The sequence below is a fragment of the Acartia tonsa genome, chromosome 11 (genome assembly GCF_053477335.1).
Source record: "Acartia tonsa isolate MP-2025a chromosome 11, ASM5347733v1, whole genome shotgun sequence".
NCBI lineage: Eukaryota > Metazoa > Arthropoda > Copepoda > Calanoida > Acartiidae > Acartia > Acartia tonsa.
In genome coordinates, this window is record NC_137270.1 from 29,857,412 (window position 1) to 29,869,784 (window position 12,373).

The following is a 12,373-nucleotide window of genomic DNA, read 5'->3' on the forward strand; positions in this document are numbered from 1 at the left end:
AGTGAGAGATACAGAGAGAGAGAGAGAAAGAGTCTGTTGAGAATAATGGAGAAAGAATAATTGTTTTAAATTCAATAATTTTGAAATCAAATGTATTTAAAAACTGAGAACATTTCTAACTTTAATTGAAAATAGCCCAAAACCAAAAAGGCAACCTAAAAAAATATCAAACTAAATTTGTCAGGCTTTAGATCTTTTGCTTTAAATAAAACCATTCTTAGAAATTCAATATTTCCAAGATATTGTGCTAAGAACAAAAACTCTAAATTATTTATACTTATTTTAGATTAATATTCAGTATTGTATTTTGTGTACAGAAACAAGAATGCTGCAAGCTTGTAATTCAAGAAATATTTTTTCTTCTTTGTATCATATGCAATTCTATATGAGTGAGCATGTACAATTTTAGAGAAGAAAAAAGTACAACTACATGATAAAGAATGATTTGGAATATTTTTTTTTATGAATAGATTTATTCTATTTATGATTTTTTAATTTAGAAAATTTATTTTTATTCTTGATTTTTATGCTATTATTAAATGAGAAAAGTATAAACCAATTAGCAAGACAAAAAACTTTTTCAATAGTTAAATTCAAATTTTACTTTGTGAAAACTGAATTAAAAATAAATTTAAGATTCAAGAATATCAAACTTCTCAAAATCATATTAAATCTTGAAATTTGAGAAATTAGGAAGAAATGATTAAATAAATCCTTTTCTTAGAGAGGATTATTCCCAAGATCGGGTACAAAAGAGGATATTTAAAATATTCATCCCAGTAATTTAGATTTTCATATTTTGCTCAGACAAATAATTAAATTTAAAAACTTTGGTTTAAAATTATTTTCTAATTTGATAATAGACTCAATAATTACTAGTTTCAATATAAAACAAAATTATCATTTTAAGCATTATAAAAAAAATTTTGATAATAAATTTTTTTTTATAATTGTCATAAAAAAGTTGTTTATCATATTTTTAACATTAATTTCTTCATGTAATATCAGATGAAGCATAAGTCTTTGATGTCTAGATTTGCACATCACCCCCCCCCCCCCCCCCCCAAATATTCTCTTTAGAAAACAACATATATTTTTATCTATGGTTTTGGAACAAAAAGTCAGTTTTAAGTAAAATGTATTTTTAGGTTGAAATAAAATATATTTGATATATTTTCTATAATATCTAAGATCTTTAATGAAAATTTATTTATTAAACATTTCAAAAAGATTAAAAGCAGTTGTTTACACTTCTTGAAAAAGGCATTTGATTACTGCACATTTAAAACTCTTTAATATTCTAATATACCTGTGGGGATGTCATTATATTGAGAGAAAAATAATTCAAAATTATTACTTTGATGAAATATTAGAGAAAAAAAATTTTTTAGTAATCATTTTTGTAATAATCCATTTTATCTTAAAGTTGATGTAACAGTGACTCAGATGTTTAAATATGAATACTAATAAGTAGTCGCTAATTTAGGTTATTTATCTTTCTAGGTATAGGGTTATATGTATTAAAATTAGCTTATTACAAATTTTGATAATACATCAAGAAATTTAGAGGGGCTACAACCCTAATTCAAATTTATGGATGATGGTACTGTATATCACACTAAAGATTTATCAAATTCTCAATGATTTTTTTCATAGTGTATAGATTCATAGAACAACTAGACAACAAAATACACATACATTTTTATTCAATTTAAAATCAATTGCAAAGATTTAAGATTTATATACACAATTTCAATGGAATAAGAGGAGAAGCTCAATGTGCATTGTGCAGCAATTTCAAATATGTAGGTCTGCTCAAATCAAATTCTATTTTAAATTTATTAATTTCAAATAAAAGTGATTTCGGTGAATACATAAAACTAATGCATGTTTCTTTTAATGTTCTTTTAAGTCTTAGAAATTTTTCACTTTAGGAAATGTTAATTTGTCATTATTTCAAAGAAGTTTGTGTACTTGACATCATGTCTAAAAGGATTTAAAACTCAAGCCTGGAAGAATAAGGACAAGTCTATACTTGACAAGAAGACAAAGAGACTGGAAATCTAATCATGACAGTGTTCTGTTGAATTTCAGATATGAAGATCTCAATAAATTTGAACAGCCTTGAGATGATCCAAAAATGAGAACTATGTACAAATATTTTACAAATGAATTTGTAGATGTAACACATTGGCCTTGAATAATATGTAATGTGCAATATACGGTTTTTGTTTATGCTAGTGCAAAAGTGTTTTTAGTTGAAAACCTTGTAAAAAAGAGGATCCAAAGCTTAACAAGATCTAGAAAATAGTACAGCCCCAAGATTTGTTCAAATAAATTCAATGTTATGTAAGCTTTATTGCAAATTCATTTTGACTACAGCTCTACTTTGATTCCGTGCACTTTTAGTGCAGTTTTTGGTTTCAATTGATAGCATTACTTGATAGGAATACAGTGCAGATATATATTTTGCCAGTTGGAGCAAAATATGTAATTGGCTTTGTTTTATTCTGTTAGGAAAAAAAGTATTTAATTTTTAAATTTTATTTTAATAAACAGTCTTTTTATGAACCTCGTAAAAGTGTCGAACTATGACGTCAGAAAAAAGTAACAATTAACCAATGAGAAGCCAGTATTCACTATAATTGACCAATGGTAAAATATATAGCGGTCTCTCATTGGCTAATTGTTAATTTTTTCTGACGTAATAGTTCGACGCTTTTACTGCGTTCCTTTTTATCATATTCTTTGTGAAAATATTTTCAATCATATAAATTTCTTATTTTCTTCTTAACATTTTACATGATCATCCTGTAAATTGAAAAGACCGACAGACATATCGTGCAATAAGTTTAAGTGTGTGTGTGTTGGTGGTTTAGAGAGAGAGTTATAATTAAGTAATTATAAATCTAATCAATGGATTTACAATTTCCCTTTGTTCTGACCAGCTTTATCTTTACTAGGTAACAAATTTATTTTATATTTTTAAGTTTGGTGTTGGATGAATTTTACACTTTTCTATGAAATGACATAGATCTTCATTGGAAAATATATACTTGGAGAGTTTCTCAATATAACTTTGATAATACAAGTGTAGGCATATGGGAATAATTTTCCATTAATTAAAAAAAAAAAAAAATATCAGAACTTTTTGAGTTTTGTGCTGATAATCTTTGATCTAATATACCTGTCATCCTTAGACAATTCTGATATTTTTAACAGTGTGTGATTTAAACTTACACATTTTACTTCAATATTTCTTCTTTATTTTACAGAATTATTATTAAAAATTAAGCTTTTGTTCTAAGGATATGTTTTGCATTATATATTTTTCTTATTCTTTTATTGCAATTATCAAAACAAGTTCTTTTTGTTACAACCAAGGTTATAAAAATTATTATATGTACAATATTTTTAGGTAAGAATGATCATTGAGAATTAAGAAATAGAAAACTAATAAATATGTTTGCCCCCCCAAAAAGAAATTATTGATAATTCAACTGTTGATTTTTATATTTAGGTTGATTTAATTAATAACCTTGAGGGTTCTAGGCTATCTATTGGTATCTATTGTAAATGTAATAGGATATTTGGAACTATTTCTATTTATTGTCGCAAATACAGTTTTTGTTTGACTTGCTAAGATAAGACATTTAATCATGAAAGAAGAGAAAGATTTCTAAGTAGGACACAGTAAATATGCTTATTTTTAGTAGCGAAGCTACTCTATAATTTTTAGTAGCCAAGCTACTCTATAATTTGAAATGTCCGTCTGTCCGTATGTCCGTCTTAGTTTGGGGGAAACGTGATTTTCTTGGCTCCTATAAAAGATAAAAGGCTGAAATTTTTTGACAACATCCTCATTATTAAGGAGCACAATTAACTATAAAACATCAATGGCGGTAGGACCGCTTTTTAGCAGGTTTTAGGCTATTTTTGTATTTTTCACATTTTTCTCCATTTGGTGTTTATGGTCCGATTTCCAAAATTTTTTCAGTTATAGTATCAAAATTAAATTTTCTGTCGTTTCAAGTAAACAACTATGACAGTCAGACTGTCTTTAAGCAGGATTTAGGCTATTTTTGTATTTTCACATTTTTCTCCATACCTTTGGTGTTTATGGCTCGATTTCCGAAGTTTTTCAGTTATAGATATCAAAATTAAATTTCCTGTCGTTTCAAGAAAACATCAATGGCGGTCAGACTGCCTTTTTGCAGGTTTTTGGCTATTTTTATATTTTTCCTCATATCTTTGGTATTTATAGCCCGTTTTTTTTTAAATTTTTGTAGTTAAAAATATCGAAAATTAAATTTCCCGTTGTTTTGAGCATCCAGTATGTAATTTACTTCGACCGTCAGTCTGTTAGTCATAGTACTGATTATAAATATTAAGAAATTAAAAACAAATGTTAAAAAGGTTTCGTGTTTTTTTCCTAATATACATGCTTTGACAACTAATATCTAAATTCTTATTTAATTGTTTGTGCTTCGCTACTTATGGATGTTGTCATCCTTGTTTATGTTTGAATATATGTTGGTTTGGTCATAAATAAAAAAAAAATGCTTGTTAAGTAATCATGAGGTTTAGTTTAAACATTTACCTATATACAAGTGTATGTTAAAGTATATGACTTTAGATAAGTCTTTACCTTGAAATAACAGAGACTTGTGAGTTGTTTGGAGGGCTTGTTCTACACAGCGAGCTTGTAGCTGGGCTTGTTCTACTACACAGGTCATATCTAGAATAATTAGTATAATTATTACTAATAATTATTAGTAAGACTTGTTTTACTATATAGATCATATCTTTAATAATAAAATTATGAGTAAGACTTGTTCTATTATATAGATCATATCTATAAAAATATAACTATTAGTAAGACTTGTTCTACTATAAAGATCATATCTATAATACTAAAACTATTAGTAAGACTTGTTCTACTATATAGATCATATCTATAATAATATAAATATTAGTAAGACTTGTTCTACTATATAGATCATATCTATAACTAGAAATGCCTGGATGTACCATCCAGGTTTAGATAAATTAGTGAAAATTATTGTTTCCTTCTGTTATAATACATTATTGATATTGCATGTTATAGCTATTCTTTCATAGCGTAGTGGTATGATAAGAGAGAATGGGGTACAAAGATCAGTGGTTCAATTCTTGTTGTCAAAATAAACATTTTTTATTTCCTTTAAAAAAAATTGAATTTTTTATTAAATAAATAAAATAAAACTAAAACTAATTTTGAAAAGTCACTTAAAATCTTTAAAAAAGCAATTTAAAAAAAAATGTTGCCAAGCCTCGAACCGGCTTCCTTGGCCCTATATATTCTAAAGAATATTTATTTTTATGACATTGTAAACAATATCGGTAATTAATAAAATAAAACTAATTTTGAAGTCCCTTAATATCTTTAAAAAGGTAATTAAAAAAAAATTATCGCCAAGCCTCGAACCGACTTCCATGGCCCTAAATATTTTAAAGAATACTTTATAGCAATTATTTAAATTAACAGTTATATTATAACTTGCCTCTTTAGCTCAGTGGATAAGTTTTATTGTTAATATTTTATCCAAGCAGTCTGAAGCACCTAAGATCGAAACCACCTCGGGGATTTAAAAAATATTTTTATCTTTATAGAGAGAGAGAAAGAGAAAGAAAGATATTGTTGTGTGGAGGGGGGGGGGGGTAATTTTTTCCCAGAACGATTTCTCTTGGGTGGGTGGTGTTACCCTCTTCCAAAATAGTTAGAAACCTTCCCAGAACCTATGATAAGCTACCCTGTAAAGGAGAACCATATGGGTTCAGGGGTTAGTGAGATCCTTTGTCACAAACAAACAGACAGACAAATAAACATTCTGTTACTTTATTATATGGATGATAGCTTTAATAGTTTATTATACATGCGGGCAATAGAACTGGAATTCTTGATAAGTTACGTGGGGGGTTTTGAACCGGCGACCTATAAGCTTTAAGGGATACTTAATATTATAGGAGGAAAGAGAGAGAGAGAGAGAGAGAGAGAGAGAGAGAGAGAGAGAGAGAGAGAGAGAGAGAGAGAGAGAGAGAGAGAAAGAGAGAGAGAGAGAAATTCGTAGGTTGCGTAATTTTCAATCATCAGCGACCGTTTAAACGGATATAAAAATCAAAATTTTATAAAGTAACAGGATATTTGTCTGTGTGTTTGTATGTTTGGAGGGTAGGGCGAGTAATATAATAGTTATTTAAAGCATCGTATTATTAACTATTATTATATAACACTGGCTTTAATCTGAAATGATTGTGCATTTTTATATTAATAGAAAACTGGATATAATAAGATGTTAAATATATTTTTCAGTCTGTTTTGTTAAACAAACAAAAAAATTTGAAAATTAATGTCCCTGCCTGGAATCGATCTTGGATAACCATGACCTTAGCCTTACACCGTACCCCTGTGCCACAAAAGCTGCATTAATAACAAATAAAAATTGGTCATATTTTTACAACCCAAAACAAAATTAATAATGGGGATTAATCAACCCTTCTTTTTCTTCTATTGTTCTTTCCTTGAACTTTCCTTGAATATTAATATTTTTCTTCCATTGTCTTTTACCCTACTATTAATCTTTTTCTTCCATTTTCCAATCCCCGACTATTAATCTCTGAATATTATAAGAGGGGATAGAAATTGAAATTATTATAATAGCTAAAACTATTACGCCGATATTAAATTACACCAAATTTTTGTTAAAAATATTGTTATAAGAGCTAAAAAACGTTCCGCCGACATTAAAATACTCTTTTGTTTTAATTAAAAAACATGTGAAATTTTAAAGTATACTATAAGACATAATTTTTTTATACATTGTCTAATTTTATGTTTGATTCTTGGTGTTCTCCATAGCTCAGTGGGAAAGTAGTGGTATCTGGTTATCATGATCGAGCGTTCAATTCCCGGATCTGAATTATTTTTTTTTTCAGTTCGTTTCCTGAGAGAGAGAGAGAGAGAGAGAGAGAGAGAGAGAACATTTTTTTCTTTATCACGAAACCTCCGTACCTAAAAATTTGTATTTTGTAGATTTGTAATTTTTTTTTTAATTTGATTCTTTAGGTTATATTTAGCTTTTTTTTTGTTCAAAAACTTGTCTAAATTTTTTAATCTTCAAAATACATATACCCCAATTATCACTAAACCTCGATACTATTAACATATTAGAGAGAGAGAGAGAGAATATTTTTTTCTTTATCACGAAACCTCCGTACCTAAAAATTTGTATTTTGTAGATTTGTAATTTTTTTTTTAATTTGATTCTTTAGGTTATATTTAGCTTTTTTTTGTTCAAAAACTTGTCTAAATTTTTTAATCTTCAAAATACATATACCCCAATTATCACTAAACCTCGATACTATTAACATATTAGAGAGAGAGAGAGAGAATATTTTTTTCTTTATCACGAAACCTCCGTACCTAAAAATTTTTCCAGCATTTCGAGGTTTCGTGAATCATACTATTTTTACTACCTTATCTATTTTTACTTCCAATCTTTGAAGTTGCATATAGCTTATGTATAGAATGTGTGACTTCTTATCTGGCTAACCCAGGTTCGAATCCCGTCCGAGAGGGCCACCGATTTTGTAAATGTTAAAAATTGGAAGATTTCATTAAATAAAAGTTGTCGCAAATATAGGTATTAAATAATATATCTATTAGTAAGACTTGTTCTACTATATAGATCATAACTATAAAAATATAACTATTAGTAAGACTTGTTCTACCATATAGATCATATCTATAATGAAATAACTACTAGTAAGACTTGTTTTACTATATAGATCATATCAATAATAATATAACTATTAGTAAGACTTGTTTTACTATATAGATCATATCTATAATAATATAACTATTAGTAAGACTTGTTCTACTATATAGATCATATCTATAATGAAATAACTCATAGTAAGACTTGTTATTATACTATATAGATCATATCTATAATAAAATAACTACAAGTCTTGTTCTATTATATCAGTTTATTCCAGAAAATGAAAATCATCATTTATTTTACATTGAATTTTCATTATCATTACTTGAGATATAAAAATGCACATATGAAAAACTGAGTATAGAAAATTGTATAACACTGAATATATGCTCCAACTTTTAGTGTGCCATTCTCAAGAAAAAGAAGAAAAATATTTAGAACAATAATCTTTAAAAATATGTTCTGATACATTGTAATGAAGATATGAAATTAAACTCTTAGAAATATTTTTTCAGTTTTTAAAATTTGTAATTATAAACTATGAACTCTGGACTCGGCACTAAGTGCAGTCAATATTCTCTAAAATGGCTATAACATTTGGAATGATAGTGCAGCTATTACCTTTTATGATACAAATAAGGATTTTAATTGCCAATTATCTGAAAAGTTTATATCCTTGAGCTAAAATTTTTTTTAAATTTTATAACTCTGCCAACCCTAAATCTTCATGCGGTTTTTAATATCTTTGTTATGATTCAATCCACGCATATAACAATTGCTTTAATCGTTTTCCAGGTCCCATAACTGTGCTGCTAGACCTTTATTTTTTAAAAATCGGTTCAGAAATAAGGATTTTAGAAGCTATAATATTAGAATATTAGTTGTTTGATCCTTATCCTATTGGGGAGTCTGATGGAGGTCAGGAACAAAGCCTAAAACCAACCCTAAGACATTTATAAACCTTCCCTTAAAAGTGTAACCAAATTGGAACAGTATTAGCAAGCTGTTTTTGTTATCGGCCGGCCGGAAATCGGCCGACTTTGGCCGGATTCGGCCGATTAACATAATCGGCCCAAATTTTCTTCATGTTAAGTTTAAAAATATCGTATTCGGCTATTCCTCAGCCAATTTAGTCGTCTAAGGTGGCAAAAAAATAGTCCTGGTCGTAATAAATTCAAATCTGTTTACCAATCTAAAATCCGTCCACTGGTTGTTGCGTAACGATGTTTTTAAAGTTGTAGACATGATAATAATTGCATAAAATAGAAGTAAAATTTAAAAATACCGTAGCCGGTTATTCCTTGGCCGATTTAGTCGGCCAAGGTGGCAAAAAAATAGTCCTGGTCGTAATAAATTCAAATCCGTTGACCAATCTAAAATCCGTCCACTGGTTGTCGCGTTACGGTGATTTTAAAGTTGTAGACATGATAATAATTGCATAAAATAGAAGTAAAGTTTAAAAATACCGTAGCCGGTTATTCCTTGGCCGATTTAGTCGGCCAAGGTGGCAAAAAAATAGTCCTGGTCGTAATAAATTCAAATCCGTTGACCAATCTAAAATCCGTCCACTGGTTGTCGCGTAACGATGTTTTTAAAGTTGTAGACATGATAATAATTGCATAAAATAGAAGTAAAACTTAAAAATACCGTAGCCGGTTATTCCTTGGCCGATTTAGTCGGCCAAGGTAGCAAAAAAATAGTCCTGGTCGTAATAAATTCAAATCCGTTGACCAATCTAAAATCCGTCTACTGGTTGTCACGTAACATTGATTTTAAAGTTGTTATAAATGCTGCGTATATTATAAATATAATAATGTCGTCTTCGAAATGAAAATTTTACTCTAAGAAAATTTTTGAACTACAAATGTGATTTAGATGGACCTTTTACCAACTTTTCATCAACTAATTATTATTTAACTACCTTTTTTAAAGTAGCTGCAACCATTTTCCACCCAAAAAAAATTATTGACTGCACTTACTCGGCACCCTTGCCTGCCTAGCCGCCAAATAGCTTAAAACATATCCCATACCAATACTAAACTTTCATGGAAATTGTGGTTTCTTAAAAATCATGCATTCCCCCAGTCAGCAACTTTTGATATAAAGAGTTTATTTTATGTATCTTTAGCCTTTGGATATAAAATTGTCTGCTCTGATGTAAAATGCATTTACATTTTGATTATCCCCATCTGTGTGTGTGTGTATATTATATTCTGTAACACAATGTAAATGCACTTTTATGAAGTTGTAAATCACAAATATCTTCTTTTCTTTTTTTCATCCAAGAATATGAAAACATGTATATATACACAAAAACAACAAGGATAGTCGTTCAATATTTAGTATCGAAACTACTCCAAAATACTAAATAAAAATCCTTTTTGGCTTATTCTATTCTGAATAAAATAAACTGTTAAAATTTCAGTATTATCGCATGGTTATATCTTTCAATTTAAATTTTGAGAAATACCAGATTTTTATTTTAACAGGAAAGGATAATAAAAAAACATATTCATAAATTTCCGAAAGGGTTTTAAAGTACAATACGAATCATAATTTATTTTAGTAGGTTATTAAGTTAATTGGGTTTTCAATTGTAAGCACCTGAACTTATGTTACATGTCTGCATTATCAAGCACTGCATTTACAAGTGTAGCTACTCTATAATTTATTATATAGTACAGTCAAGTACGTCCAAAATTTGTCTGTAAGTTTTTTTAATGCAAATATTCAAACTAGCTGTAAAAAATACTCATAAGTACTTTTCGTGGAATAATGTCTGTCAAAATTGAATAAAATCTTTCTTGTTAATGTAAGATAATAATTAGGTACTATACTTATATTCTTGCAGTTAATGTGAACCATTTGCAGATAATTAATGCAGTATTTTCATGGTTATATTTAGTTTTATTCTATAGTTTGTATAACTATCTACCAACCTATATAATTATATATAAATCAGCTATCCTCATACCTACCTCTCATCTATAGGCTGGGGGCACCTCTCCTGTCTGGTCAGACTACCAAAGTCTGAAAATTAAAATGTAATTAAAAGTTGCACACTTACTCATAAGTATACAGAAGTCTGTATGAGCAAAGATCCTAATGTAGCAGTTCAGTACTTTTGTTGATTGATTGATTACTTTATGTATAATTAATATCCTTGATATCTACTCAATTTCCCTTCTATTTTAAAAATATTTCCTACTAATAAGAAACTCATTTTAATACATACAAAACGGAATTATGGCAACTATTTGAATAAAAGTCATTGAGTAGAAATTGTCCCAACAAGAATTTCAACCTATTTACCCATCCCTAAATACATGTAATTTTATTTCTCCTAACTTTGTATAACTAACTAAATAATGTAATTAATTAACTGACCCTCACTCAGTGCTATGAACAATGAACAACATTATTTTCTATGTACCTTAGGCAAAAGTTTACAGGGATTTAAAAATATTAAAAAAATAGTCAATAAAGAAGACAAATTCTTCTGTTTTTGTAGTTTTTTTTTCATTTTTGTTTTGGTAAATTTACTTTATATGTGGCACTATCATACAAAATATGTATTTGCTAATTTTGAACTCTTATTTGCTGAAAAACTAAACTTTAATAGTTATTTCTCGTATCGTATTATAAACGGCTTTCCGCGAATATAGAATGTACAATTATAAGATTAAAACTAGTTTTTTTAGACCCGTGGTGCCGAAGGCACCGGCTAAAAAAACTAGTTTTAATCTTATGATTGTACATTTCTATATTCGTAGAAAACTGGATATAATACGATGCTAGACATAGTTTTTTCGTATTCATGAGAACCGGTTCCTATCCACCGGATTCAAATGAATACGAGAAAAAAGGTTCTGAACTCGGTCATTAATTAATCACACACGCCCACGTCGAATTTGCTTAAAATTTTCCAATTTTTTTTTTACGAATATACACAGAAACTCACTCTTTCTAACTTTGATTTATTATAAATCTATGATACTTTTGGCCCTTTAAAAGTAATTAATCTACTTTCTCGTTTCCTTATCTAAACATAAAAATATTTTACGTCATAATGCATATCTAAATCTGTATAGATTACGTCCTTGTATTGTTTTAATTACATAAGCACAAAGTTAAATTGCTAATCAATCATTTAGACAAACAGTCACTAACTATTTAAAGACAATCTTTGAATGTTTAGTACTGTGATAGGTTGAACTTAAGACAATGGACGACGATAAATTTAAATACAATATCCATGTGCCTGATAATAAAAAACAAAATTCCCCCTTACTTGAAATAGAAAAATTCTGTCCCCACTTTGACATTTTTCTCAAATGAGGTAAACATTCCACAAAACACTATTTACCCCTCCCCCTCAGCAAGCTCTTTAATTGAGTATGCAAAGATGTGCTATCTTTAAGGACCGTTGGATCTGGCATAGCACAGCTGTAGATTATAAAATACCTGAATCAAAAGTTGGTTGTTGAAGATATTCACTTTCAAACTCCAGAGCTACTTTAGAACCACCTTGATCATTGCTTGTCAGTGTCTACAAAATAAAAAAAAATAAGGAGGATACAAAATTCTTAAAGACAAAGCTAAACCAATGGACA

The 12,373-nt window shown here is 28.5% G+C and overlaps 1 protein-coding gene across 1 annotated transcript in view; it reads right to left on the reverse strand.

Annotated features, from left to right (window-relative positions):
• LOC145331793 (neural cell adhesion molecule 1-like) overlaps nucleotides 1-12,373 on the reverse strand; it is a 200,062-nt gene that overhangs the window by 7,314 nt on the left and 180,375 nt on the right. Inside the window, exons 26-28 of the mRNA XM_080176634.1 lie at nucleotides 12,225-12,309; nucleotides 10,739-10,790; nucleotides 4,649-4,738 (exon numbers count right to left, since the gene is read on the reverse strand). Of these exons, the coding sequence (XP_080032760.1) occupies nucleotides 4,649-4,738; nucleotides 10,739-10,790; nucleotides 12,225-12,309 (227 nt within the window). The remainder of the gene's footprint in view (nucleotides 1-4,648; nucleotides 4,739-10,738; nucleotides 10,791-12,224; nucleotides 12,310-12,373) is intronic.